This window comes from Diorhabda carinulata, chromosome 5 (genome assembly GCF_026250575.1).
Source record: "Diorhabda carinulata isolate Delta chromosome 5, icDioCari1.1, whole genome shotgun sequence".
Taxonomy (NCBI): domain Eukaryota; kingdom Metazoa; phylum Arthropoda; class Insecta; order Coleoptera; family Chrysomelidae; genus Diorhabda; species Diorhabda carinulata.
Window position 1 is genome coordinate 13088885 of NC_079464.1, and position 11998 is coordinate 13100882.

The 11998-nt window shown below is 33.6% G+C and overlaps 1 protein-coding gene across 2 annotated transcripts; it reads left to right on the top strand.

Moving 5' to 3' along the window:
- Positions 1-321: 321 nt before the first annotated feature.
- Positions 322-7572, top strand: LOC130894415 (pachytene checkpoint protein 2 homolog). Of its 2 annotated transcripts, XR_009059324.1 has the most exons (3): positions 322-1640; positions 4383-4536; positions 5955-7572. XR_009059324.1 is itself a non-coding variant. In XM_057801255.1 (2 exons), exon 1 carries the CDS (start codon positions 368-370, stop codon positions 1601-1603), a length of 1236 nt encoding a protein of 411 aa, XP_057657238.1. In that variant the 5' UTR covers positions 325-367; the 3' UTR covers positions 1604-1640; positions 5955-7572. The 2 variants fall into 2 exon arrangements, 1 of the variants encoding a protein (XP_057657238.1); XM_057801255.1 differs by lacking the exon at positions 4383-4536 and having other exon boundaries at positions 325-1640.
- Positions 7573-11998: the final 4426 nt, after the last annotated feature.

Here is an 11998-nt window from a genome sequence, read left to right on the forward strand (position 1 = left end):
CTTAGTAGCAGTGCAAGAGAACTAGTTCAGCCAGTTCACTGTACTAGTTGCACTACATCTTCTGGAAACGGTTTCATTACATCTTCGTCATCGAACGAATGTGAAATATCAAAAAGTACTGAATCATTTTCCATTATCCTTTATTGTAAATACTACAAGGTCTCAATCACATCAAATAACCTCAAATGTAGTCACACTACATTGCAAATTGCATTAGAAAAGTACCCGTAAACTACAATGCAATTAATTATAAAAATTATTTAGCTGGCTGCTTTTTGTGGTCGAGTGTAATGAAAAAGAAGAATTGACGTTACCTATTTTGCCGTTAACGGTTAGTATATAAAACGTCAAATTTAAGTTAACAAAAATGTTTTACAATATAGATATAGAAGTTGTTTTAACTAAAAATAGTGAAATAAAAAGAAAAACAATCATAGATTTAGTTGAAAAATATTTGATGCAAATTATTGTTAGACCAAATAGTGTGATAACTGTTAGAGGAGAAGAAAATATTTGTTTCTATAAAGATGTAGACACTATTATTGTAGGAGAAATCCCAAACTATGATAAGTCTTTTGTGGATTTCAGTAACTTGAACATTAATTGGTTTGTGTATAAATTAAACACAGAAGAACCCTTTCATCATAACGAAGAGGATGGAAATGATGGAGAAATCACTATATCTACACAGTTAATCCTTCCATCTGCATGTCTTCTGAATATGTGGGAAAATTTGTTTTATGATAACAATATTAAACAAAACTTATTAAAATATGCTCAAACCATGATGGAATTTGCAGATAAAGGTGTTGATAATAATATAATTAGCTGTAATAGGGTGATTTTACTCCATGGTCCTCCGGGTACTGGAAAAACTTCACTTTGTAAGGCGTTAGCACAAAAACTCACAATTAGAATGGGAAAAAGGTTTGGATCTGGTGTACTAATGGAAATCAACAGCCACAGTTTATTTTCAAAATGGTTCTCTGAAAGTGGGAAATTAGTGAATAAAGTATTTTCTAGAATAAATGATATTATACAAAATAAAAATATTTTAGTGTGTGTGCTACTTGATGAAGTGGAATCGTTAGCGCATGCTAGAAATCAGTGTCTATCGGGTGTTGAACCATCAGATTCAATAAGGGTTGTTAATGCTCTTCTGACTCAGATAGATCAGATTAAAAGAAATTCGAATGTCCTAATCTTCGCCACTTCCAATATCACAGAAACAATTGATTTAGCATTTATTGATAGAGCTGACATCAAACAATTTTTAAACAACCCTTCAGTACATGCAATTTACAAAGTTTATTATACTTGCATCAATGAACTAATTAAAGTGAATGTTATCAAGAATGGAATGCTGGATCCTATCGAATACATTATCAATAATGCTAAATCACCTTCGACAGAAACAAATAAATTATTAGATATATGTGAAAAAAGTCTGGGATTAAGTGGAAGGTCTCTGAGGAAAATACCATTTTTAGCTCATGCTTTATATTTAGAATCATCAAGCTCTCTCCAAGAATTTTTGGGTGCTATGGAACAAGCGGTGTTCAAAGAAATTTCAGAAAGGAAACATTTGAAAAGACTCGAATAAAATAAAGTTGATGTTTTTTCCTGTGAATTAATGTAAGGTAGGTGACTCTAATAAGGTCATGTTAACATTTGATTTTTTTTCATAAAACTGGCTTTTGAATTGAAAAATGAAAATATAATTCTTAATGTCAATTAAATCACCTATAAACTATACGACTTTCATTTTCACTGATATAGGGGAAAGAGGGGTAGTTCTGAAAAAAATATATAACAACTAGTTACATGGTTTGAACCATATTGGAATTTTAAAAATTCTAGATGTTTTGGCTCCCACTTTGGAGCCTTTATTAAAAGGAGGGTGGGATAGGGTGGTTATTCGTTCATTGGTAAGAAGTGGTCTGATTCTGTGATCTCAATTTGCCTATTTCACGCAATGGATCACCCCTTTAATTGATTCTAAGGCTTCAATTTACCTACTCCTTGGAATTTTACCGAGGAAATGGAAAACTGAAACAAAAAAAATATGAAATAGGAAATTAGAATGTTTACACCTACCATCGAGAGCATTGTGACACACTCACTGCTGGTCTTCAGCTAACTGGGGAGCTAGTCACTTTGACCTTGTAATTATGAGGGACCTATTAGGGGTTTTGGCGCGCGTGGGAAGTATATTTTTGGCGAGAAGGGTAATAAATGTGTGGAGATCGGCTACTTGGGGGGTTCTTAGGAAAATTCCAAGGTGTAGGCAGATTGAGTCTTGGAATCAACCAGAAAAAAAGGATTAGTTACATGGAGTAGGTGGATTAAGACTATAGAATCGGATCACTTTTCACGAATGAACGAATAACTACCCTATCCCCACCTTTCTACTAATAATAGCTCCAGAATGGGAGCAGAAACGTCGAGTATTTTCAAAATTCCAACGTGGTTCAACCCTTCAACCTAGTTTTTTGTTCATAATCCTGACCGCAGAAATCCCCGAAAATTTTAAATAGAAAGGGGGTCGTGTGGTACCATTTGGAAAGGGATTTTAGTCCTCTGTTCAGCAATATGAAATTTTCCAAATTTGGTGAAATCATACTTGAGAAAATTGATTTTTAAAATATAAAATTTTGTAGTTCCTATCACAAAACGTAGAATGAAGATAATAATGTGGCATAATATTTAGAATGTACTTTACAATTAAATTAAATGTTCAAAATGACCACCATTAACTTCTTGGTAATAACTGAGACGATTCTCATGAAACTTTTTGTATGACCTCAGGGGTTTGTTAATTTCTTCTGTCCACCATATTTTTATTAACAGAAAAATAGATTTTTGTCTTTAGAAAATTTTGAAGTTAAGTCTTCCACCGAACAGTCCTTGTTTTGCATCCAGTTATTCCTTCTTATTCCGTCAGATCAAAAATATATTGTGAAGTCTACACCTGAAGAAACGGTTGATGTACTTAAATCACATGTTTTGGAGGTATCTCAATCGGAATGGAAAAAAATGCTTCGACAATTGGATTAAACACATGCAAAAGTGTATTGATCTTAATGAAGAATAGTTTGAAAACAATAAAATCATATTCAATTATCAATATTTATTTTTATTAGTCTATCTCAGAGCTTGAGTAGTTTGTACCTCAGTTGAAGAAGCAAATATTGACGTGCCGTGTAATTTGTTTCTAAAAATTATGGAGTAACATGTTATTATCTCAAAAAAGATATTATACACAGTAATAATTACACTAGTCGACAAGATTTTCGTAAAACAGGCGAGACTTTTATTTTTAAACTGGAAATACCCCTCCAATAATAGGAAAAATATAAATTAAGCCCTAATATGTACCACTTTTCAATTGCTTAATTATCCCTGTTTACATTAGCAGGTAGATAGTTTTATAAAGGGGCGGTTAACATCGGTAAATTTTATGGCTAAAAAAATACGTGAATTGTAAAAATTGGTATTCTGTTGAGTTTCATAGTAAGGGGTTCTCTGTTCATAATGAAAAAAGTGATTATAAAGACAAAAATGTCAAGTCAAACGCGCCGTCAAACCTTAGAGAAGTATTTCCCCATTGGAGTGATGCCAAATTGAAGGAAGGTTTTTTTATTTAACCACAAATAAGAAAATTACTGGACGATGACAATTTCGCAAAAAAGCTCACTAGACAGAAACTCAGAGTATGGAAGGCATTTGTTAGTGTAGTGAGGGTATTTTTGGACAACAATATGGATCCAAACTACCAACAGTTAGTTAATGAACTTCTAGACGTCTACAAATCCCTTGGTGCTCGAATTGAAAATTCATTTCCTCCATTTCCATCTGATATTTTTTGAAAATCTGGGAGCTGTAAGTGATGAGCAGGGTAAAAGGTTCCACCAAGATGTTAGAACAATGAAAATTCGGTTTTTGTTTTTAATAGATGTGAGGCTTGTTTATTAGGATGTATACTATGAAAAATATCGTCAATATATACGATTCAAAAAATGTGAAATTACTTTTTTAATAAATATTAAATATTTTACCAAAAGAAGAACCTTACGTGTTACAATTATTTTTTTCATATATTCTTCCAGTTAAGGCAACGGGTTTTTTATTAGGCCATGGTTAATTTTTGCCACTATACAAGCTATCCTTTGTTAACAACCCTTAATAATAAAAGAATTTCAGTTTTAAGTATAACGAATTTTTCGAAAAAAGACGATTAAAAAACAAAAAGCACTTTTCACGAGTTTGATATTTATTCGATATCAGATATTTTCAAATCTAATATCTTATCATTCATTGGTATAACTTCTTATGTATCTTCAGTTAATTCATCTAAATTATAGTTACGTTTTCTTTTTCAGAACGTCAGTTGCTCTTTTCGAATACACTGAACAATTTAATCATGTATTTACAAACTCTGTAGATTACGTTCATAATTTACCTTCTCCAAGATGTATTAAAAGTCATCTTCCTTTAAAACTGCTTCCAGTAGGACTCCAAGAGATCAAACCTAAGGTATGACTGCATATAATTTTTCAAGTAATCAGGGATATTAATTCTAGCAAGTTTTTAGATAAACAAGTATTTACAATTGGATATGTCTTTATCGTTTTCGATTGCGACACCTCCAAAACATGTGATTTGTACGCATGTTTTGACTGTTTGAACTGATGTGTGAGAGTTCGCAGTGTCGTTGTGGAGAATGATTCGTTTTCTGCGATTGGTTTCCCCGATTTTGTCGAACATTTCTGGGAAAAAACTGCTGGTGTACCATAATTGACCGTTATATGTTGAAACTTTGATCATATTTCCTTCGAATAATGAATAATAATGAAAATAATGAAGTAATGCACTATCACACTTTTAAACTGAGGTTGGAAGTTGGTCAATTAGAACCTGTTCAAACTTTATTTCCACCTGCGCGGGAGAAACTGGTGACTCGTAACTGCAAAAAGGGGTGCTGAAAGTGGTTACAAAAAATTTTGTTCTTTGGCATGTACACCTTGTCAACGCCGGTCGTGCTCTAAAATTGAATCTAATGATTTACTAATGCTGAGGGATTTGATATTACTGACAGTTGAGGATTCGTTTGATTCCAACGAAGCAACATGCGATACATTGACGCAGTTTACATGCACTCAGAATTAAGATAAGGAAGAAGAAAAACAAAAAGAAGTAGAAGAAAAAGGACAAGAAGAATTTGAAAGTTACGACTCGGACGATTAAAACTTTTTTAAATTGAAATCGCTTTTATCTTTTCAATTTTTGCCAATTTCCATTTTGCAATAGTTTCAAATAAAACAGACCCGTGGAATAGACGGAGAAATCATGTTAAAAAACGTGGTAAATACACTACCTCATAGGTGGCGTGGAAATATGCACATATTATGACGTTTACAACGTTTTGATTCATTATATCTCAGAAACAGTGGCTTGTACGAAAAAAAGTAAAAAGTATACGATTTTTGTAGATCATTCTATGAATTTTTGTCTGAGGTATTTTTATGATAAAACTTATAGTTTTGCTGAAAATCGTGATAAACTTTGATCTTGAAAAAAATTTTTTCCATACACGGGAATGATGGGGAACTTCCAAATTCTATTTCTAATTATATTTTGAACAATTTTACTGTTTTTCAGCTTGATGGGAATTCATGTAACTTCTAATGTCTAAATTGACCGGACTAATATTCTCAAAATATTCCGAGGAGGAGCCGCGATGTCGCGGCCGCTTCAAACTATGTTGTCGGTCTTTTTTTTTTCGATGATGAACGTCAAAATTACTGGATTTTTACTTAGAGAATCATCTTTAGCATGTACGAACGTTTAATGCATGAATAAATATCTACAATGCTGTTAAAACAATTGAGATTCTGATTAATTTATTTCAAAAATTTCTTATTGATTTTTTAACAATTATATTTTATTTTCAGATTATTTATTGTCTAAGAGATCCAAAGGACACATGCGTTTCATTTTACTACCACGTGAAACTCCTACATAATTTCAACGTCGACTTCGAAACGTTCTGTGAACTTTTTACCAACGGCGCTGTTATCTACGGCGATCAAATTGAACACAGTTTGGAATTTTGGAATAAGAAAAATGAAGATAACATTTTTATTGTTCATTATGAAGATATGAAACGGGATACAAAAAAATTCATACGAAATTTAGCAGATTTTTTGGGAAAAAAAGTGTCCGATGCTGAAGTCGAAGCATTAAACGATTTTCTACACTTTTCTAAAATGAGAGAAAATAGGAGCTGCAACTGTGAAGTTCTTGTTGATAAGAAAGGAGGAAAAGATTATTTTGAAAAACTAGGATATCACTTTATAAGGAAAGGGGAAGTAGGAGATTGGAAAAATCACATGTCCAAAGAAATTGTTAAGAAGTTTGACGATTGGATTAAGCAGAAAACTGTGGGAACCGACTTTATTACTCGTTAAAATATTACCTAATCTTACCTTTAGTTTCTCCCTTCTTCTTTGCAAATACGAGGCTTGTTCATGAAATAAAGTTTCCAACGAATTTTCACGATAAAAAACATGATTATTGGAATTGAATAAAACAAGTTTGTAAAGCTTTTTTTTCACATAATCGCCGTTTAGATCAATGCATTTTTGCATACAAGATTAATTAAAACCTCCCCTTTCAGCTCAGGGAGGAGATGGTTATCACTGGGATCCAAATATGGGCTTTAGGGGTTTGTGATACAATATTTCATGCAAATCTGTTGATGAGATCAGTCGTGATACGAGGGGTGTGTGGACGCGCGTTGTCATGGAGTCGGACTCTATTTATGAGCAAGTCTCTTCTCTTGTTTTGAATCGCGCATCCGACAGTAGTTATCCGCAACAATTGTTATCCAGGTATTCATACAACAACTGTTTCCTGTTCTAAAAGACATTCGCCATCACTTTTCCCGCATACAGAATTTTCTTAAACTTGTTTCCACTGACGGGATTATTTTTTGTGTTTAGTGTTAAGTAGTGGATCCAGATCTTATCCACAGTGACGAAAAATTACTCTCCATCGGTTTTGTAAGCATGAAGGAATTCGCAGGCTGCTTCTATACGTTTCCATTGTCATACATCATACGAAATCCACTTTGCACAAATCTGAGCATAGCCTAAGCAGGTTTTTGAAATGTTGTGAATGCAGGACTGACCGTTATCCTGCAATTTTCAACATTTTCATAATCACTTCGTCCGAAGATGTAAGAATGTTTTTATCAAAAGAATGCCCATCGGAGGAACGTTTTTGGCATACAAAAAACGATTCACGGAACGTAATTCGCACCTGGCGTGGGAATCAAATGGAATCTTCATCTTTCATGGCTACCAGGACAAGAATAAACGTTGTAGATAGCTCGACGGGGATGGAACTGGGAGAAAGGGAACCAAGCTATCCGACCATCTCGCTAAATCTCCTCTAACAGTGTTCTTAGCGTCATCAGTTTCCTATGAACAGTATTTTATGGATAATCCTTGTTTATGTGAATATTTTTGTTTTTAATAAAAACTGTGAATAAAAATTGTGTAAAACGAATAATTTTTTCTTTACATTTATTTATCAAACCAATTGAATAGTCTGATATACATATTTCCAACCATCTCGGAAATATATGACATTCTAAGTGACCATGACTCGAAATGGAAAATCTTATACAAGAAAATTGACGATTTACACAATCTCCACAACAAAAAGTCTGAAATTGAATAACAATCTCTATTTTATTTGTTTAGGGAAACGAAAGAAGACATTTACAACTTAGGAACTAGTTTCTTGGACAATTATGATGGATCTGTTCAAGTCCAGGTTCACGACTCACCAATGTTATCAAAAGAAATAGCTGAACTTAGACAAAGTATTGAGCAAATGACACTAATGCTTAACAGTAAAAAAGACAATATCAACGCAGACCGACCATACAAAAAACCAAAATATAATTGTTCCTTCATCTTCTAAAATTATCTCACTCCCACCTCATATAAACCCTACAAAGGAGGATTAGAATTACGTGGTAGTGTCCAACATTCCGCCTCCATATACAGCAAATGAGCTTGTAGACTACGTGAAAAAAAAACTAAGAACAAATGCATTCCATTACTGAGAACTAGGTACAGTTTGCAGTTGGATTTGAAAATTGGTGTACAAAAATAAATTTACTTGAAGCAACTCACCATCAAAACCTTTAAACCTAACGCAGCCAGAACCAAGTACTGCGTTTATCAGTGAAACTTATTTAAGGAGGTCAAAACTGTTAAAATGGGTGGTTATAGCTGCTTTTAAGTCCCAGGAGATAGAAATAATATAATCATAGAAAAAAATGCGAAAAGAGATGATTGCTCACATATGAATCCGATGTCACCACTTATAGTGAGGCTATCGCGATATTCGGATGCGGCAAATGGACGCTATGTATTGGCAAGGCTGGGGAATCCCACAATGTTTAAAACACTTAGACTATTCCTCGACTATCTCCACGACCAACTATCCAGCGTGTACTTCGAAAGTCATACGAATATCAGCTTCAAATTAACGCTAGTATCAGAGGGATAATAGAGGTATTGTTTCAGCCGAAGTTGAAGTAGATCTTGCCGCCTTCAGATCTTTGTTTTCAATTAGAAACGTTTGCAGCTTCAAACAATTAGGAAAAACCATAGCAAACATTATTCCAGTGGCTCTCTAGGTAAAAGTAAAAACTTTTAGTTAAAATGACGCGATCAAAGACGCAAACACCCTGTGAATGACTGAACGATAGCATGCTCGGCCTGTTGATGAACTGTATCTTTCATGGGCGTGGCCAGCGAGGGACAGGGTAGCGCAACTGCCCCCCTGACAGAAAAAATAAATTTAATAATTTTAATAAACAAAAAATTGAATCTAAAATATTCATATTTTTCTGCTCCACATATATTTTTGTTATCTGTTTTATATATTTTGTTTGTTGTTGTGGTCGTTTGGTTGTTTTTATGAACATTTTCAAATCAATTAATAAGCTCTGATAAATAATATTATTTGCGTGTCCTGTGTACTTTTGCTTTAACTTATCTTCATCTTTCGAGCATGTTCAAAATGGCTTCAAAAAATTTCAAAAATAATGCAGAATCTTTCATGCCATTTTATGAGTTGGGTGATGTCTCTGCAGAATTAGATTTGTGGTACAATATGAGGAAGAAAAATAATTTAGCAGACGACGAATTAAAGTGGCTGCACTTTTGGAGGAAGCTATAATGTTTTTTTCCCTGCAACAAGGTACGCACTGCTAATATTAAGTGCTTTTCCATCCACTACTGCTACTGTGGAAAGATCGTTCAGTACCTGGCTCAGGATAGACTCACTGGGTTGGGTTTTTTGATGAGTGTACAGTGAAAATTTTTTAAGGAAAATCAGGACTGCATAGTGAAGAAAGTTTTGGATAAATTTAGCAAGAAAAATGTAATATGTAATAATTTAAAAATAATTAAAAATTTCAAAGTTTTGTTTACATTTGCCTTTTCTTTTTATCCTAAAGTTTTACATTTTGAACGACCATGGACCATGGCCATGGTTTGCACCTCCCTGTTATAAATCCTGGTTACGACTTTAGTATCTTTTACTAGATGAGCTTAATTATCCAGAGATTGTTGCCATCATTGAACATTGGTTAAATAATTATGAGCCTGTTCTTGTCAAAAACTATATCACAGTAGACAGTTTCAATAGAACTAATTTATCTCATGGAGGTACTATGATCATGTCCACAAACAATGAGTTTTTCGAAATAAACATTTCAATAATATAATATCTGAGAAAGTATTCGAATTTTCTATCGTCTACAACGAGAGAACCCAGACATACATACATTCAGGTCTCTCCGATTATGAAGCAGTGTTAGCAAAATCTAATACTAAAAATGCTTCTCGCAAATTATGCTCAATTATTCGGAAAAAAGTATTTAAAGCTTCAAGCACAGTTGTTAAACAACTGCCTGGAACATGCCCTCTGGTGATGTGGACACTATCTAGTCTGGTATCCAATTTTTTCCTTTCTGGCGTATAAAAAATGAGCAAAATATACCCTGTTCTACTAAACGTTTACGTATATCTGCAAAGAAAATGCGATCTTTATCTCATCTAAGAAAATTCTTGGGTCTTCTTCAAAAATTACGTGAAACTATACAGAAAAAATTATCATAAGATTATAGAAGCTGCCAAAGACATTTATTATAATAGAAAATTCGCCAACTTTTGGTAATGTTTCTAAAGAAACTTAATTCATTGTGAATGATCTGAGGAATAAAGCTTTTCCATCGAGCATAATCTCTAGTTCAACTGATAACCTTTATAATTACTTTGTGAATGTAGCCAAACATTGCTGATGATGAAGAGAATCTTGATCCTTCAGAATTCGATGTGACATGGATTGAAATAACGATTTAAACAACAACAGAATTCTTTTGCATCCTATACAAACCTCCTAGCGATCCCCACAAGTATTACCTGCAATCAAACCATCAAAATACAGTTATCGTTGGTATCTTCAATATTCATCACATCAGCTGGTTAAATTTTTTCAACAGAACTGACGATGAGAGGAGGGAAACTGAAGATTTTGTCAAGAGTCACGGACTGACTCATCTTATCGCATTGTTTTTAGCAAGAGACCCTGATCTGTACAACGCATCACTTGAAACGATAGATTACAATCTAATTTCATAAGGTTTGAACCAAAAATCAAAACTTAGGAGACTATGAAGCTTGGTATTATGGAACGGCCAAGTGAAGCATTTAAACATCTAAAGAATTTTCTTTTTATGTTTCCTTAGAATGATGTACCGGCAAGTAGACCATAGATGCTTACAAGAAATCATATAATTAGAAAATGAAAAACAAACTTTGCAATGGTCCAAATGAATTAAAGTTTTTCTGGTGTGTAACTGAAGCGGTCAACCAAGGCTTTTGAGAGTCAAAAATTCCACCGTTGACTAGAGATGATGGATCAATCGCAGTTACAGCTAAAGAAAAACTTGTTGGGTCGCTTCTAATTTGCCTTGAATCGCGGGAAAAACTATTTACATTGGTTCATCGATGCCAGGAATAGAATTTGACAGAAGAAATACGTAGATGAACAACAAGTCTGCAACTCTTTTCTGTATCATACAAAGAGATCCTAGCAGATTGGGAACTTGCCCGGGTTTAGACCATACTAAAAAAGTAAGAAAAAAGACGGTTCCCAAAAACAAAGTTATTACAACAATCACATCTCTAGAGCTGGAAATTCCTCGAAAAATTCTATCGGCCTCGAACTAGACGAATCTAGGTAAGAATATTAGCTCTAGAATATCTCCAAATCGTTATGTCTCTTCCTTAGATCTGTAGATAGATTTTAGCTAGAGCAAACCATACTCAGCATTTAAAACAAGTCTTCTTGCGGCAACGATGGGTTATCAGTTATTTTTGAATTTTCTGGAAGTGATGATTTACTTTTTATGTTCTCTTTGGATAGCGGTGTCTCCCTAACTACCTTAAAACAAATATAATTGCTCCCCTGCACAAGGGCCGTCATAAAAACACAAGTAACTAGTGTCCTATTATATTATTACCAATCTTATCAAAGATAAACGAAAGACAAACCAATATGAGCGAAGTTGCGATATGGCTATTTTTTATTCTAAATAGTTATATTCATGAATAAAAAATGAAATATGTAAAACATTTTATTTATCTTCTTCATACTTCATGCTATAAGGGGTTAAAAAAGTTGAAACTTATTCTTCTTAATGTTATTACTAATGGATTCTACAGAGTGTTTAAAAAAAAGGAGATCCCGCCTGTAGAAAAGATATAAAAGTGGAAAATATTTGGGATTTGCTTGGTAAAAATTTTTCGCAACGCCATCCGTATTTAAAATAAAGGACGTTGAAGCAACGAAATTTGAACTTTGGAGTTGTGGGAAGGTAATGGTAATGGAAAGGTAAATAAAAATCATG